This window comes from Hypomesus transpacificus, chromosome 21 (assembly GCF_021917145.1).
Source record: "Hypomesus transpacificus isolate Combined female chromosome 21, fHypTra1, whole genome shotgun sequence".
In the NCBI taxonomy this organism is placed as follows: Eukaryota; Metazoa; Chordata; class Actinopteri; order Osmeriformes; family Osmeridae; genus Hypomesus; species Hypomesus transpacificus.
Window position 1 is genome coordinate 1,730,975 of NC_061080.1, and position 14,006 is coordinate 1,744,980.

Below are 14,006 nucleotides of genomic sequence, written 5' to 3' on the forward strand. Positions count from 1 at the left end.
TGTTGATACAGTGGAAGAATCGCGTCCATACTGTGCTTAGATCTTACATTCACAGAACCTTAAATTAACATTAAAAAAACATATATATCACCACATTATATATATGTTTTTGTATACATTATATAATTGTTAATGTATTATAACATTAACAATTAAATATATTGGGAACAATAATTCAATCAACAAAACTCAAGCTATCAAAGAATACCATTTAATACTTTCACGTAAAATGAGTTTACAATACAAATATACCATCATTATTTTTGTGTAAAAAACATACACAATGTATTGGCACATGATTACATTCCATATGATGCAATGAATAAATACATTGATTCTAAAGGAGAAAACAAGAAGGTATCGAGCCAGTAAGAAGTGCATAATATTTACGGATAAACGGAGCATGTAATTATGACACAAAATGGTTGTTATGATAATGAAACCCTGTTGTCTTTGGCCCACTTCCTCAGAGTCCTGATGATGTACTCCACCTGGGGGTTCCCCGTGCTGCGTAGCAGGGGCAGAACCTCCTTCAGGGTCTCCCTATGGACCACACCACAGGGATTAGCACCAGGGAACATAGACAGAACAAGTCAACATGAGAGGTCATGTATGTAACAGATCAGGAGAACAGGGAACAGCTCAACGACTGCATAGTGGCATAGCACTTCCATATATTGAGAGAACTGTTAACTCTTTACATCAGGAACTACTGCGCTACTATGTAGGACTTACTCCCTGTGGTCTTGTGTATGACATATGACCTCTTCCTTTTGATTGGCTCCTTAAGTGGGCCCAAGAAACCATACAACGGTTTTGTCATGAACAACAAACGGAAAACGTTGACGAGCAGCACACGCAGGGATCCGAAACCTACTTGGACTCCCTGCCTGCCAGAATGAGCTGGAAGATTCCCACGCAGGCCCCTCTCTTGCCTTCCCAGTAGTTGGAACCGGGATCGAGTTTCTCCAGAGCGTCAAAGGCCTTGGCTGCATAGTAGAACTGGCCCATCTGAGACCAAAGACAAAGACAATGCTGTGTCACAGTGAGCAGACACGCTGCCATTCTGCTGCCATGGTATACACAGGAAGGAGCATCATAATGGGACTGAGCGTAAAGGCAGGGGGAGTACAGCACATTTAACCCAGACCTAGTTTAAGAGTCAAATACATTAAGAACACATATTAAAAGGTTAGGGTTAGAAAATGATGCCATCATCCCGCACATCTCAGTATTTTGACAGTAATCTCAGTCAAATTGTATTGTGGTTGCAACGGTAAATCAAATCTAGTCTGGTTCGGCGTGGAAGGTTTGTGTGTGGAGCACCTTGTAGCACTCGTTGGCTATGAGTTGTAAGAGACTGAAGGACTCTGAGGAAGTACCCATCTTCAGATACAGCTCCCAAGCTAGACGCCCTTTCTGATTCATGATGTCTGAGAGAGAGAGAGAGAGAGAGAGAGAGAGAGAGAGAGACAGAAACACTCCATTTTAAACAATAGTAAACATTTCAGGAAACACCTTTTCACACAGAAAAAAAATCAAGCACGGATGTGAAATTGAAGCGTGATACAAAAGCTGTGTGTACATACAGCAACGCGCTAGCCAGCTCAGGTAAACATAGTCACTCTTGATCTTCTCACTCTCAATCAGCTGAAATATCTAAAAGAGGGACAAAACAAAAAAACACCCGTCGCATGTTCATACTCCCACAGATTTGGACATTTGTGCAGAGAGATTATGTTGTTTCCAAACGTCAATGTCAACTGGAATACCTCCTCTGCTTCTTTGTAATTCCCCAAGGCAGCCTTGGCCTGGGCGTAGTTGAAATTGAACGTTTCCTCGTTGTAAAAATAACTCTGTGAAATTGTACGCGAGACATTAGTTTCACTTTCACGCAAATCCTAAACATCCCACCACAGTCTTAGATCAGGTGTGATTGACGTTCGCCATGCGGATGTGGGGGGAAAGGCGGTGAATGGGTTGTTGTTATTGTTGAGTCGTGCCTTGTAAACACACACGGTCCCTTGGCGTTAACCACTTTAATACACTTAGAACTGAGCATTCCCAGATCTTGATGATCTCCTAGACTGTACTTTGTGCACCTTTATACACCACTTTGGACAAAAAGTATCTGCTCGATGAACAAATGTCAAAAATAAATAATAAATCAATAAACGTAAGATATCGCTGTTGCGTAGACAGACGGACCTTGACTGAGTTGAGGTAGATCAACACATCCTCAAACTGCCCCAGCAGGAAGAAGCAGGAGGCCATGCACTGTCTGCCTGGGATGGTGTCTGCATAGAGAACACACATGGCTGCATCAGGAACACATACGCTCCCACATTCTCTCACACGTTGATCCGTATGCAGCGAAACGTGGTAACACAAAAAATGTGCCATTTACCACATTCACTGGCAGAGCCTCCGACCAACTGGAAGAACTGTTGGGCAATTTTCAAATGATCCCGCTGTAACACGAGACACAGCAAAGTATAGAGGAGATATATTCAATCTTCTTGGAACAGACAGAGAGATTAAGGGCAGACGTTTTAAATAGATACTCTAATAGCGCCAGCCGTGTGGTTAAAATATGCTGTAACATAATGAGGGTTGTTTTTTTAAGGGTTGGTAAAAAAAAAAAAAAGAAGATATCTACTCACAGATCCAATTTCTTGACCCAGCGCAGCATTCACTACTCCTTTTAAAATGTATTCCTAGAAGAAGAAAATGGGGTACTTACAAGGATTTGGTAACAAACCGGCAACCTGACAAGCAAGATGGCGACATCTGGATATGGCCCCAAATAGGGAAGCTATGAGTCAGAGCACAACAAGAGGAAGACCGGGAAAAAAAAAAAAAAAATTCACCTGTGGTGTGGTTGGCTCCAAGTCTTTTATAAGGTTGTAAGCCTCTTGAACGTCATCTGAAATATAGTCTAGGTTAGTCCACAATTCAGGTCCTTGATGAGCCAGTGATGACACACACACCCACACAACAACAACATCTTACGTAACCTGCAAATTATGTTCCTGCGAATTCGTCTCTCTTCTCTCAATGTTAAATTTGAGATCCTGTTGTTTTACAGTCTGCCGAGACTGCACCCATGAAAGGGTTTGACGTTCCACTTACAGTAAGGTGTTGATTTTGCTGTAACACTACGCACTACTGGTTTATTTGCAAAGAGGCTAGTAAGTACAGACCATGACTCGAAATACTGTTAGAACTTCACACTTTGGATCCTTGATCTAGAGCTGAACTTTCTATTTGCACAATTTCTAAGAGGCTTTGGATGAAAGCATCTGCTCAATGAATAAAATCGAAAAATGTCAATGTAACCTATAGCCTTTCCATCCATGCGGCGGAAAAGGCTTTGCTGGGCAACTGCCCCCCCCCCATCTCCCCCCAACACAATTAGTTAGCCTTTAGACATGGGTGCGTTTGGCTGTAGCATGGCTTCCCAAGGTCCCACCTTGTCGGAGATAGTAGATGACCAGGTTGAGCCTGGCTTCAGATATGACATCTATCAGGGGGGGCAGCACCTGGAGAGCGCCCTCCCCTCCACGAAACACCACCTGGAGAGGAGAAACACACACACACACCCTGAGTGATCCATACCAGGGATGGGGATTATGGTTCACTGACGAACACAGAGGACATACAGACACACACACACACAGACACACACCCACACATACATACAGACACACACACACAGCAGTATTTGAGAAGCTTACCAGGTTATGCCTGATAAGCTCCTTAGCAAACTCAAAGGAGCAGGAGGAGATATCTATGAGGTTCTTTAACTCCGCCTGAGAGAACCAAAGACAAAAGCAATACAACAAAAGAGGTTAAGGTTAGGTCGGAATATGTCGTGGCGTCGCTGGGCGTTTTGGGTGTCATGGTGGCTTCACCTCTGCTGCCTTGCCATTGTAGAGTCTAAAGTGGTTGCAGGCCTTGAGGTTGAGGGCGATGGTAGACTCGGGGATGCTCTGCAGATACACCGCTAGGACCTCCTGAGACACGTCGTAGTAGTCGAGCTTGTAGTAACACAGGGCGACGTACACATTCAGAGCAAGGAACTCCCTGCAGGTTTGTAAAAAAAAAAAAAACAATACAAACGTACAAAGATTTGTTACAAAATCCAGTTTCTCTGGTTCTAGCTTCATACTATCCTGCTCTTCCTGCTCTTGACTGCTCCACACATTTCAAGCGTGTGTGCGTGTGCTGACTGGTACAGCACCTGTTCTGTAGCAGGATGCGTTTGTAGATGTCGATGGCCTCCTGGTAGTGGGAGCGCATGTAGTGGATGGAGGCCAGGCTCAGCTGGTCCTCAGTCACGTCCTCCAGGTTCTGGTGGAAACTCATCAGCTTCTTCTCATCGTTGAACTGAGGATGGGGAAGAAGACGCGTTCTCTTTATTTGACATGTTAAGAGAGACCCGGCAGCTCCATTCGCAAAATGGAATCCTCTGTATTGTTTCTGGGGGGACTGCACGAGGATAGAAAGTGACGAGAGTGGAGGACAGATTAAAACAAACAATGAGTCTCTTTTCCCAACCTTGTGAGCCAAGTGGAAGAGGAGTCGGTTCTGAAGGGGACATTTTGGGGCTGCGGGACGGAGACAAAAAAGTGCACATTTTGGTCAACACAAACACACGGCTACAACGTATAGGGTTCGTGTGAAGATGCATTGAATACTACCCTTGGATGCAGCCTCCTCAGCCTCTCTGTAAAGCCCCAGGAAAAAGAGTGTACATGCCAGGAGCACCCATACCTCCTCTGGACTGTCTGGGCTGACCGTCAAGGACCTGTATTCCTAGCACAAAGATGTTGTAGCACTATTGGTACACTGAAACCACACATTTCACATATACCCATTACACGATATCGACATGCAGGTGTGTGCTCCCGTTCTGTCACAAACACGATGCATTACCTCCATAGCTCTCTTGTAATCACCCAAGTGAAAAGCACAGTAGCCAATCCACAGGTCTGCATGCTCCTCTCGCTCACCAACATCACGTTGAAACTAGATGATCAGATCATTCAGATATGTGTTTTTTCGTGTAACTTTTGGCATGATGACAGTCTATTTTTTCTTGAAAAAATGGTAAGGTATGGGATACTTCACCGTGTGTGCTAGTGGATAACGTACTTCTAACAAAGTCTGTGCTCCCAGGTAGTCCCTTTGGTTCAGGTAGTCTTCCACTCGGGGTATCTTCTTGCCCTTGTTTTTCTTCTCGCTGACAGTGATGGGAGCTGCGCCTCCAACAGCTGGTTTCACTCGGGACAGAATCTGAGACATAAAAACGAGACATTGCAACTAGGTACCACTACGCATAGCTACTAGCTTAGCGATCACAAGTTAATTTCAAACTAATCAGAACACTTACCATGATGGGTCACTGATGATTACTTTTCCATGTACATTAAGAGGGGTTTCACGAAGAGATTTTGAGATGCGATAATCAGCAACGCTGGTCTTGTTGGGGCTAGTTTAAGTTTTACCTCACCATCACCACTAGCTACAGTAGCTAGCTAGCGAAAGGTGTACTGTAGCTAGTGCAAACTATGCCGTTAGCTGACAAATGTGTTGGCTAGCCCTGTCAACCTGGTCTACTGTAGCTGATTATCCTTAAGAAAGCATTGTTTTAACGTAAAATGATGGACTACCTGTCTGATATAACAAAGGTTAGCCAGCCAGGTTGCTGGGTAAACTAGCTAGTTAGCTATTGTAGCTACAATCATTTGTTTAGTGGATTAGCAGCTGTGGGTGTGAGCTACTGTTGCTAAGCAACCAATCATTAAGTAGCGATCTGTTATATTGGATTAGTGGTGTTTGCGTTAGAATAAATGTACATTTATACATACAAGATATAACGCAAACTCGTAGGTATTATATAATGTTAATATAATTATTAATATTTCCTTCGTTATCAACCCAACTACACTATAAGACTTAGTGAATCTAAATTGTTCATACAACTGATGTCTCTGCCCCAGTGGCCTAATGGATAAGGCACTGGCCTCCTAAGCCAGGGATTGTGGGTTCGAGTCCCATCTGGGGTGGTTGTGTTTTCCCAGTTATATAGTCACATTAATTTGAATAAGAGATGCATTTAATTGTGCAACCCAACATTAATTTGACACTAGAAGTATCTGAACCATCCCAGATTACACCCAAATTAAATGGACAAACACTCAATAGCAATTAACCAAGTTTATTGACCAAAGCTCATAGCACTGCTTTATTCTTGTGTAAAGGACAGCATTTACGGCCAATCAGAAGAGGCACCACCCCACTCAGACGTCTGGGCAGTAGGGGCAGCAGACCAATCCTCGGTGGCGGTCTGGGCGCTCCAATCCTCTGTAGGACAAAACAAATTGTTAGGCTAGCCACACGAAGATTTAGCCCAATTTGCACCTGCACCATTTTACTGCTCCCGATCAGAGTCAAAACCTGCCCAATCTCAAATTTTAAATATTAAAACAGGCTTTTACAGAACATGTTGGGCAGTCAAAACATTCACTTAGAATCACCAACGTGACTTACCAGAGAACCCTTCAGTGGCAGCTGGGGCCTTCGCAGGGGCACCTGGACAGAAGACAAACCCAGTCAGACCACAGACTTGTACAAACAGAAAAAGCGTGGCACACCAAACACACATCATGGTCAGCGGGGCCTTACCCTCGCCGGCAGCAGGGAACGGCTGGATGGGCACAGATGGGACCGGTACACCCTCGGACCAGTCGGCCACCTCGGGCTGGGCGAAGTCAGCCTGGGGAGCGGTCCACTCGCCCTGGAACTCCTCCTTCCCCACGGCCTTCTCAGCCGCAGCCTGCTCCTCCTTCTCAATCTGAAACCCGGACGAAGAAGTGGTGAGATCCTGGACTAAGCTCAGGGATCCCAAAGCCTGGCATTTGAAGCTCCCAAAACAGGCATTTTTTCTATTTTTCTTTATTAAATGATGAATTGTACCATCACTGATTGAGATTGTACAGTACAAGATAAAGACTGCCACCTCACCCACCAGTGATGGCGTGCTCACTTTTCCCTTCTACGACAACTTACCCAGCCACTGAGCAGGCAAAGCAAGTGCTTTTTTGAAGGGGGATGGGGTCAAAGCTCCCCTTATTGATCAAAGCCCTCGTAAGGCAGGCGTGTATGGGGAGAGTGTACGTGCAATGCACAGCGTGGTGTATTGACGCTACCTCTTCAGGGTCCCTGTAGAAGTACAGGTCAGGCATGACTTCCCAGGGATGCTCCCTGGAGATAGTGCCCCTCATCCTCAGCACCTCCCTGGACAGCATCCACCACATCAGACCCACAGAGTGGTGACCCTGTAGCAGACGACCAACGGTTACCAATTGCCAATCAAATCAATGAGTTCCGAGCCTTTGGAAGATTTGGGATCTTTCAAAGATGCATGCATGAATGTGTTGCTAGGACAACTGCATGGTATACCACAGGACGAGCTAGACAATGCCATGCAGTGTGAGAATACTGGCCAAACCATGTGGTCCTAAAGAGAATGTGCCATGTCATGATAAATGTAGCTTTTGTCACTGCAAGTAAACAGATTTAGTGGGCTGAAATGTTTCCCTGTAAATTGACTACTGCCTGGAACTGGGATGGTACTTAAATTGAAGGAATTTAGGTGAGTGGAAAAGACGCATTCAAAACCCACAATTAGCCCTCACGAGTCTTAGGAATAGCTGATTCCCATTGGTAAAAAAGAACCATGCTTCCAATTGACAGAAGCAGGTGATTCTTGTGGCTCAGGTCACTATCAAACGCCAGTCATGGGGCATGGGCCCTCATGGTGTTAGCGAAAACCCGGCCAGGTCACTATGGCACACTTCCGACACTTGAACACCAACTGACCTTGGTGCCAAGTTTTAATAGAGTGCTTTTTTTTCACAACACGCATTCCAAAAGTAATGAGAAACATGACCCACACATTTGCACAGTAGCCGACCTCCATCCAAACAGTTGTCTGAATCCGTACCTTGTTGTTGCAAGGGATGGCAATGTCCACGTATCTCAGCGGGGAGTCCGTGTTGCACAGGGCGATGGTGGGGATGTTGACGTAGGAAGCCTCCGTCAGAGGCTGGTGGTCGGCACGGGGGTCCGTGACGATCAGGAGGCGGGGCTCCCTGAAGGCCGCCTGAATCTGATTGGTGAAGGTACCAGGGGTGAAGCGGCCATGGAAGGTGGTGGAGCCAGTGGCCGAGGCAAACTTCAGCACAGCCCTCTGAAGACCAGGGACAAGGAGCAGGCAGTTAGGGGCCATGGTTGAGCACACCAACCATGCGGTTCTATTCATGTTCACAGGATCTACAAGCAGTCTGTCCCTTAACAGTTCGCTGTAGGTTAATAGTTGGGTAATGTGGCTCAGGTCACTATCAAACCCCAGTCATGGGGCATGGGCCCTCATGGTGTTAGCGAAAACCCGGCCAGGTCACTATGGCACACTTCCGACACTTGAACACCAACTGACCTTGGTGCCAAGTTTTAATAGAGTGCTGTAAACCTATACCAACACTTAACCCGTAATGCTTGGTTACCATCTTCACAGCAAACAACTTTAAAAGCGTGTATATAACACATGGAAGCGTTTGATCACATTGTAAATGCCATTTATTGCTGCCGGTGAGGGTGGGCGGGGGTTCAAGTACATACATCATACCTGTCCAGTGTTCCTGGAAGAGATGACACAAACGTCAGCTGGGTTCTCGATGGCTACGATGGCGCGGGCAGCCAGCAGCAGCTTCTCCCATGTCTTCTTCAGATTGATGATGTACACGCCTGAGACAGAAGACAACAAATACTCTGGTTTCTATTGACCCTTCAATAACCGATCCACAGTCAGTAATAAATGGCATGATTACAAACTAGATCCCAGTTTCAGATGGAGACGCAGAGAGCCAATGTTTGAAAGCTAGGTTGGACGTTTTGCAAGGATTATTGACATCAACTGGACGTATTTGTTAGTTGAGATCGGGAACTCACCGTCGCACTTCCTCTTGTACACGTAGTGCTCCATCTGGAAGTCCATATTGGTACCTCCCAGATGCGTTCCTGCTGCCAGGAACTTGAGCACATCCTCCTCCTTCATCTGCAGCACATCCAGACCTCCGGACATCGTGACCACTTTCCCTAAGTTACGAGTTTAGTGGGAGAGCTGGAGGAGATAGAAACGCGGGTGAGCATGACGTCTGTATGATGGAACATTCAGAGAGACTGAAAGTCAGCCGTTTAAAATGTGGCTCAGGTCACTATCAAACGCCAGTCATGGGGCATGAGCCCTCATGGTGTTAGCGAAAACCGGGCCAGGTCACTATAGCACACTTCCGACACCACAACACCGATTGGCCTCAGTATTAGGTTTTAATAGCGTGCTGTTCAAATCGCAGCTAAACGTTTTTTTATACAACGAGATGCTTGAGATTATGAAGAGGAAAGTACGTATTCATAATTGTTAGCTCAAAAGTATGTGCAGTCCAGAGGCTAAGCTAGAGTTTTCTGGGTTAGCTAGGTTGGTAGCTAAGCGAGCCATTCTGCGTGGTTGATTTTCGGCCTATTTGACTAACGTGAAATTAGACTTAGTTAAGGCAGCAATATCACTAATACTAGCAGTTGCAGTACAAATGTTAATTGCGGTAAGTATCATAGTAGCGTTGACTATTTCCGCTATTGTTTAAATAATAAAATTACAAATATTTTTCTCACCACGAGACAACGCCGTATGGAGTTCTGTACCTTACGGTAAAAGAGGGCGGTGTAAGGATATGACGTCCTTTTTATACTGTAATATCCTCCAATCGCTTTTCATTTCCTCTTTCGTAAATGACTTTCAGGGTAAAAGCAGTTTAAAAAATAGTCACTAGATGGCAAACAAGTAGTTAGAGTTCAAGCATGATTAAATCGACGGCAAGGGAACTGTCACAAATGTCATTTTAGTTCCAATTTCAGACCATTTCTTCTCGAAAGACCACGATTAAAAGGCTACAGACTGGACATTTAAAACAGTTTGACCACTTGGGATGCAGTTTCTATTGACTACTCTGTATTAAACTAAGGACATAATACCACATAGGATCCATAAACTGTTCATTCATGATGTCATCCATAGAGATGCAAATATGTTCCTACATTTGAATAGTAGTGATAGAAAGGATTTTAGAAATCCTGCACTGCCTTTAGAATTGTATCAATGCTTTCTACAACGAGAGGATTAGTCCCAAGCTACCTAAAATATGAGACACATTCCGGAGAGAGCGACAGAGAATAGAGGGAAAGCAGGAAGTCTCAACCATACAATCTGAAACCCCATTAAAATGAGCCAAAGTCTCCTGATAACGCCTTACTTTGATATGTTATCTCAGTTTTCTGCCAGTAGAGCCTCTCTTACTCCCTCTCTCTCTTGCTCTGTGCAACAGTGTCCTTGTCAGGGATTGACAGAAGCCTATGCGATACATTTCTATGTCAAAATATACTGTCTGGCATTGAAATTCATCTAGTTTGACTGCAGTAATGTAAAACTGTCAGAAGTTAAAAGTATCATCTGAAGTCACAGGAAAAATGACCCTACCAATTGTGAAGGTTTTACTTTGAAAGATATGACGTTGGATTAAACTGCATAATCTGTTCCCCTGAGTGATCAGACTGACAGGTTGTCTGACCCTATGACTGGCTCTGTCCATGTCAGCATGGGCCTATCAGAGTGACCCAGACAATGCCGGGGTCTGTTCCAGGCATGCTCTAGTCTACATTCACAGTGAGCTCTGGGGCTGTCCAGAGAGATGCCCGTCTCACCAGGAGGACGTGAGGACCACTGCGTTGTGAGCAGAGAGGATTCAGCTGTCACTTTGTGTTTGGGCGACATTAAGGTGGTGTGTGCAGGAAAGAGAATTGTAGTTTGAAACCTCAAAACACTTTTAAGACGTCCCTTGACAGAGACTCCCGCTAACCGAAACCCTACATAGCCTATTGTCAAGATCAAAGATGAGAACAGAGGTATATTTTTCTTTAAAAAAGAAAAAAGAGGACAATTTATACACATAAAACAGGCACAGCGTTGGTCTGAGCAACCACAAGCACGGACAAAATATCTCCAAACCCATGACCAAATATAGTCACAATATCACATGTAGGACAATACTGATGGCTGCTAATAATTGTTATCAGCAAGGCAAACATGTACACGTCTCCAGTTACGGCACACAGCACAGTTTGGTAAGAAGTTTGTGTTACAATACTGCAAAAACAGACACCAGGGCTGTTGGAAACTTCTAAAACAGTCAAGCACGCCACCCCTACCCCACCAGCCTTCACATGGGTTTATTAATGAATGTTTCTATTACTAAAGTGCGTTTCCACTCCCATCTGAGAGTTCTATCCAGGACTTGCAGTCAAAAGGGTATTGTATCTAACCAGCATCCTTCACTAAAACCAGTTTGTATGAGTGAGTGAAAACAAAGAAATTAAAAAAAAAACTCAAAAGTTGTGGAGTTGTATTGGCAAACACATTTGAAGTCATAAACCCTCTCCAACCCAAAACAACTCTTATCCATGAAGAGCTCGTTTCGGAGAAGCCGTGTCCACATTTCCAGTTCCGTGATCTTTTCGAAAACAAACCTATCTGTATAATACCATAGCTTCTTTTAAGTTAGAACATTTCTTCAACGTCACAATGCAATCAAGGTCAAAAATATGGGTTCAGTCTGTTGCAATTAAAGTAGTGTCGATGCTGAAATGAGTATTTACATTAACTACGAAAGGCCGACCAAGAACACAGCTTTCCAACATCGACATGGACTCTTCCACTCACATTAGTCGCCTGTTCCAACATCAATGTTGAGATGCCTCTGCAGGTTTGCTGTGATGGGAAAATGTATTATTATTTATCTATACCTATCCCAGAAAGGCTTCGATTTGCATTTCTAGATTAGACTGCCTATCTTTTCTAGAAAGGAAAGCACATTGGGCATTACAACTGCACCTTTAGTGTGTAGAATTTGCTAACGTAAGGTTGATATGAGGCCAGTTTAGCTTAGCATAGTTGTGTAATGATGGCTCTACTGTGGCCAACACACTACACTGTGCGTCATATTGATTGTCCAAGCTTAAAGATAAGTTGTTTATCAGCAGGTCAATAAATAAATCCTTAAATTAGCTGAGTCGCTACAGTCGCTATATTAATAAGTCACTACACTTGCTCATCGTGTGTAGTCAGCTGACTGCTCGCTGAGGTAAATGAATGAGTCGCCTTGTTGTTTCAGCTGGGCTATTGGTTCTTTCGCAACGCCACCTGGTTAGGGTTAGGCTATCAACACACTGGCAATGCGAGTGACAGGGTCTTCAGTGATTTACGCCCTACTCAGATGTCCGAGTACCACAGAGGTCAAAGAGAGAGATGGGAAGAGAGAGAGATAGGAGTGAGAGAGAGATAGGGAGAGAGAGATAGGGAGGGAGAGAGATAGGATGAGAAATATAGGAGATGGAGAGAGAGAGAGAGAGAGAGAGATGGAGAGAGAGAGAGAGATAGGATTGAGAGACAGGAGTGAGAGATGGGAGTGAGAGAGGGGGGTCAGTTGACTTTACAGCAGAAGAGGAATGTCACTTAAGGTCTGTGTTGACACAAGTGTGAGGGTTCACATCAAACATTCACACGAGTACACACCTAAAAACACACGCCGACATGTCCATTGTGAGTCCGTTCACCTTTTCTTGCCATCTATTGGGAGCGTTTCAGAAAAGTCACTCAAGTCTCTCGGAGAGAAAAAAAAAACTGAAAGGTTTCACCTACACCTCCCTCCCTACATCCTCATGCACAGGATATGAAGTGACCCACGGTCCCTCTATCAGTTCACGTTCTGGCTCTACTTGTTCCTCCTCCTCCTCCTCTTCCTCAGGACTTGAGGCCCATGCGGGCCATCAGCTGCTCGTAGACGGTCCACGCCATGGCGGCCATCAGCGTCCGCCTCAGAGAGCGCGGCACCGCCCCCCGGAAGAACCCCTTCAGGCCTTTCTCCTGCGGAAGAGAGGAGAGAGGGAGGAGAGAGGGAGGAGAGAGGGAGGAGAGAGGGAGGAGAGAGGGAGGAGAGAGGGAGAAAGGGGGAGGAGAGAGGAGAGAGAGAGGGAGGAGAGAGGGAGGAGAGAGGGAGGAGAGAGGGAGAAAGGGGGAGGAGAGAGGAGAGAGAGAGGGAGGAGAGAGAGTGAGTAGCTAGCTATCAGTAACATTGCACTACTGTACCTCACTGTACTTCGCCATCAGGCTCCTGCATGGTCATTGACATAGTCACTGATCTGCAATTTTGCACTATTGTACTGTACTCCACCTAGGTTAGAATAGTTTATAGGGTTGTAATAGGTATTATGTGCATTTAGGGTTAGTATAGTGTATTATTTATTGTTATCTGTATATTTAGGAGGTTTTAGTATTAGGGTTAGTATAGTCGATTAGTTATTGCTATCTGTTTATTTAGGAAGTTTCACTTATTTAAGCTCAGCATAGATGTAAATTATGTTCTGTGTACTTATATGTTATGTTATGCTAGGTGCTTGCGTTGTCTTGTCTTAATAATTTCAGTGCCCAGTCTGACCTTGTGTTGTTCCGTGTACCTGACAAATAAAAGACTTGAACTTTTAGAAGTAGTGTCAATGAGGGAACTGGCAGAATACTGGTTTGTAGTAGTGAATCAATGGGATTATAGCACAGTGTGACCACCGTCCATGACATGGGTGTGGAAAATCCTTTTAGTGCCAGACTGAAGACCCAACGAAGCGCTATTAGAAGTCCTTCCTGCCAGTGGCCATTATACTAGATTATAATACCTCACAGAGGGCTGTAACAAACAGTCCTGGTGAGAACACCACTGAGGTCACAGTCACTTTGACCTTCACTCGACCTCGACCGGACGAATCGGACACTTATTGACTTATCTAACTGGGTATATACTGCATTCGTGCTGTTCTGTGCTTAGGGGCAGTACTGCCTT

The 14,006-nt window shown here is 44.8% G+C and overlaps 2 protein-coding genes and 4 non-coding genes across 7 annotated transcripts; 1 reads left to right on the forward strand and 5 right to left on the reverse strand.

Moving 5' to 3' along the window:
• Nucleotides 1-192: 192 nt before the first annotated feature.
• Nucleotides 193-6,120, reverse strand: ttc26 (tetratricopeptide repeat domain 26). 2 transcript variants are annotated; one of them, XM_047043566.1, is made up of 18 exons: nucleotides 5,396-5,786; nucleotides 5,158-5,298; nucleotides 4,939-5,031; nucleotides 4,704-4,818; nucleotides 4,561-4,610; nucleotides 4,244-4,389; nucleotides 3,915-4,086; nucleotides 3,738-3,812; nucleotides 3,473-3,575; nucleotides 2,871-2,926; nucleotides 2,664-2,717; nucleotides 2,408-2,471; nucleotides 2,209-2,297; nucleotides 1,773-1,856; nucleotides 1,590-1,659; nucleotides 1,327-1,433; nucleotides 878-1,011; nucleotides 193-543 (listed from the first exon to the last, which is right to left on the reverse strand). In XM_047043566.1, exons 1-18 carry the CDS (start codon nucleotides 5,396-5,398, stop codon nucleotides 429-431), a joined length of 1,671 nt encoding a protein of 556 aa, XP_046899522.1. In that variant the 5' UTR covers nucleotides 5,399-5,786; the 3' UTR covers nucleotides 193-428. The 2 variants fall into 2 exon arrangements, with proteins under 2 accessions (XP_046899522.1, XP_046899523.1); XM_047043567.1 differs by lacking the exons at nucleotides 193-543; nucleotides 878-1,011; nucleotides 1,327-1,433; ... (1 more) ...; nucleotides 1,773-1,856; nucleotides 2,664-2,717 and adding an exon at nucleotides 2,744-2,768 and having other exon boundaries at nucleotides 5,396-6,120.
• trnar-ccu lies at nucleotides 5,999-6,071 on the forward strand. The gene has a single exon. It is a non-coding gene; the product is annotated as a tRNA-Arg (tRNA).
• Nucleotides 6,121-6,207: 87 nt separating the features above from the next.
• On the reverse strand, nucleotides 6,208-9,826 carry LOC124483245 (40S ribosomal protein SA). The gene is made up of 8 exons (XM_047043591.1): nucleotides 9,736-9,826; nucleotides 9,016-9,187; nucleotides 8,693-8,811; nucleotides 8,012-8,257; nucleotides 7,215-7,343; nucleotides 6,691-6,859; nucleotides 6,556-6,597; nucleotides 6,208-6,369 (listed from the first exon to the last, which is right to left on the reverse strand). Exons 2-8 carry the CDS (start codon nucleotides 9,146-9,148, stop codon nucleotides 6,275-6,277), a joined length of 933 nt encoding a protein of 310 aa, XP_046899547.1. The 5' UTR covers nucleotides 9,149-9,187; nucleotides 9,736-9,826; the 3' UTR covers nucleotides 6,208-6,274.
• LOC124483780 lies at nucleotides 7,773-7,916 on the reverse strand. The gene has a single exon (XR_006957909.1). It is a non-coding gene; the product is annotated as a small nucleolar RNA SNORA62/SNORA6 family (small nucleolar RNA).
• On the reverse strand, nucleotides 8,389-8,532 carry LOC124483779. Its single transcript, XR_006957908.1, has one exon. It is a non-coding gene; the product is annotated as a small nucleolar RNA SNORA62/SNORA6 family (small nucleolar RNA).
• LOC124483778 lies at nucleotides 9,265-9,408 on the reverse strand. The gene has a single exon (XR_006957906.1). It is a non-coding gene; the product is annotated as a small nucleolar RNA SNORA62/SNORA6 family (small nucleolar RNA).
• Nucleotides 9,827-14,006: the final 4,180 nt, after the last annotated feature.

Excerpts from the sequence above, each read along its gene's own strand:
- LOC124483245 (XM_047043591.1), bottom strand. The coding sequence starts at position 9,148 with ATGTCCGGAGGTCTGGATGTGCTGCAGATGAAGGAGGAGGATGTGCTC. Across the intron at positions 6,598-6,690 it reads GTTCCCTGCTGCCGGCGAGG|GTGCCCCTGCGAAGGCCCCA; the intron begins GTAAGGCCCCGC and ends TCTTCTGTCCAG. Across the intron at positions 6,370-6,555 it reads TGCCACTGAAGGGTTCTCTG|AGGATTGGAGCGCCCAGACC; the intron begins GTAAGTCACGTT and ends TTTGTCCTACAG.
- ttc26 (XM_047043566.1), bottom strand. Across the intron at positions 4,390-4,560 it reads TCTTCCACTTGGCTCACAAG|TTCAACGATGAGAAGAAGCT; the intron begins GTTGGGAAAAGA and ends CCCCATCCTCAG. Across the intron at positions 4,087-4,243 it reads CGCATCCTGCTACAGAACAG|GGAGTTCCTTGCTCTGAATG; the intron begins GTGCTGTACCAG and ends ACAAACCTGCAG.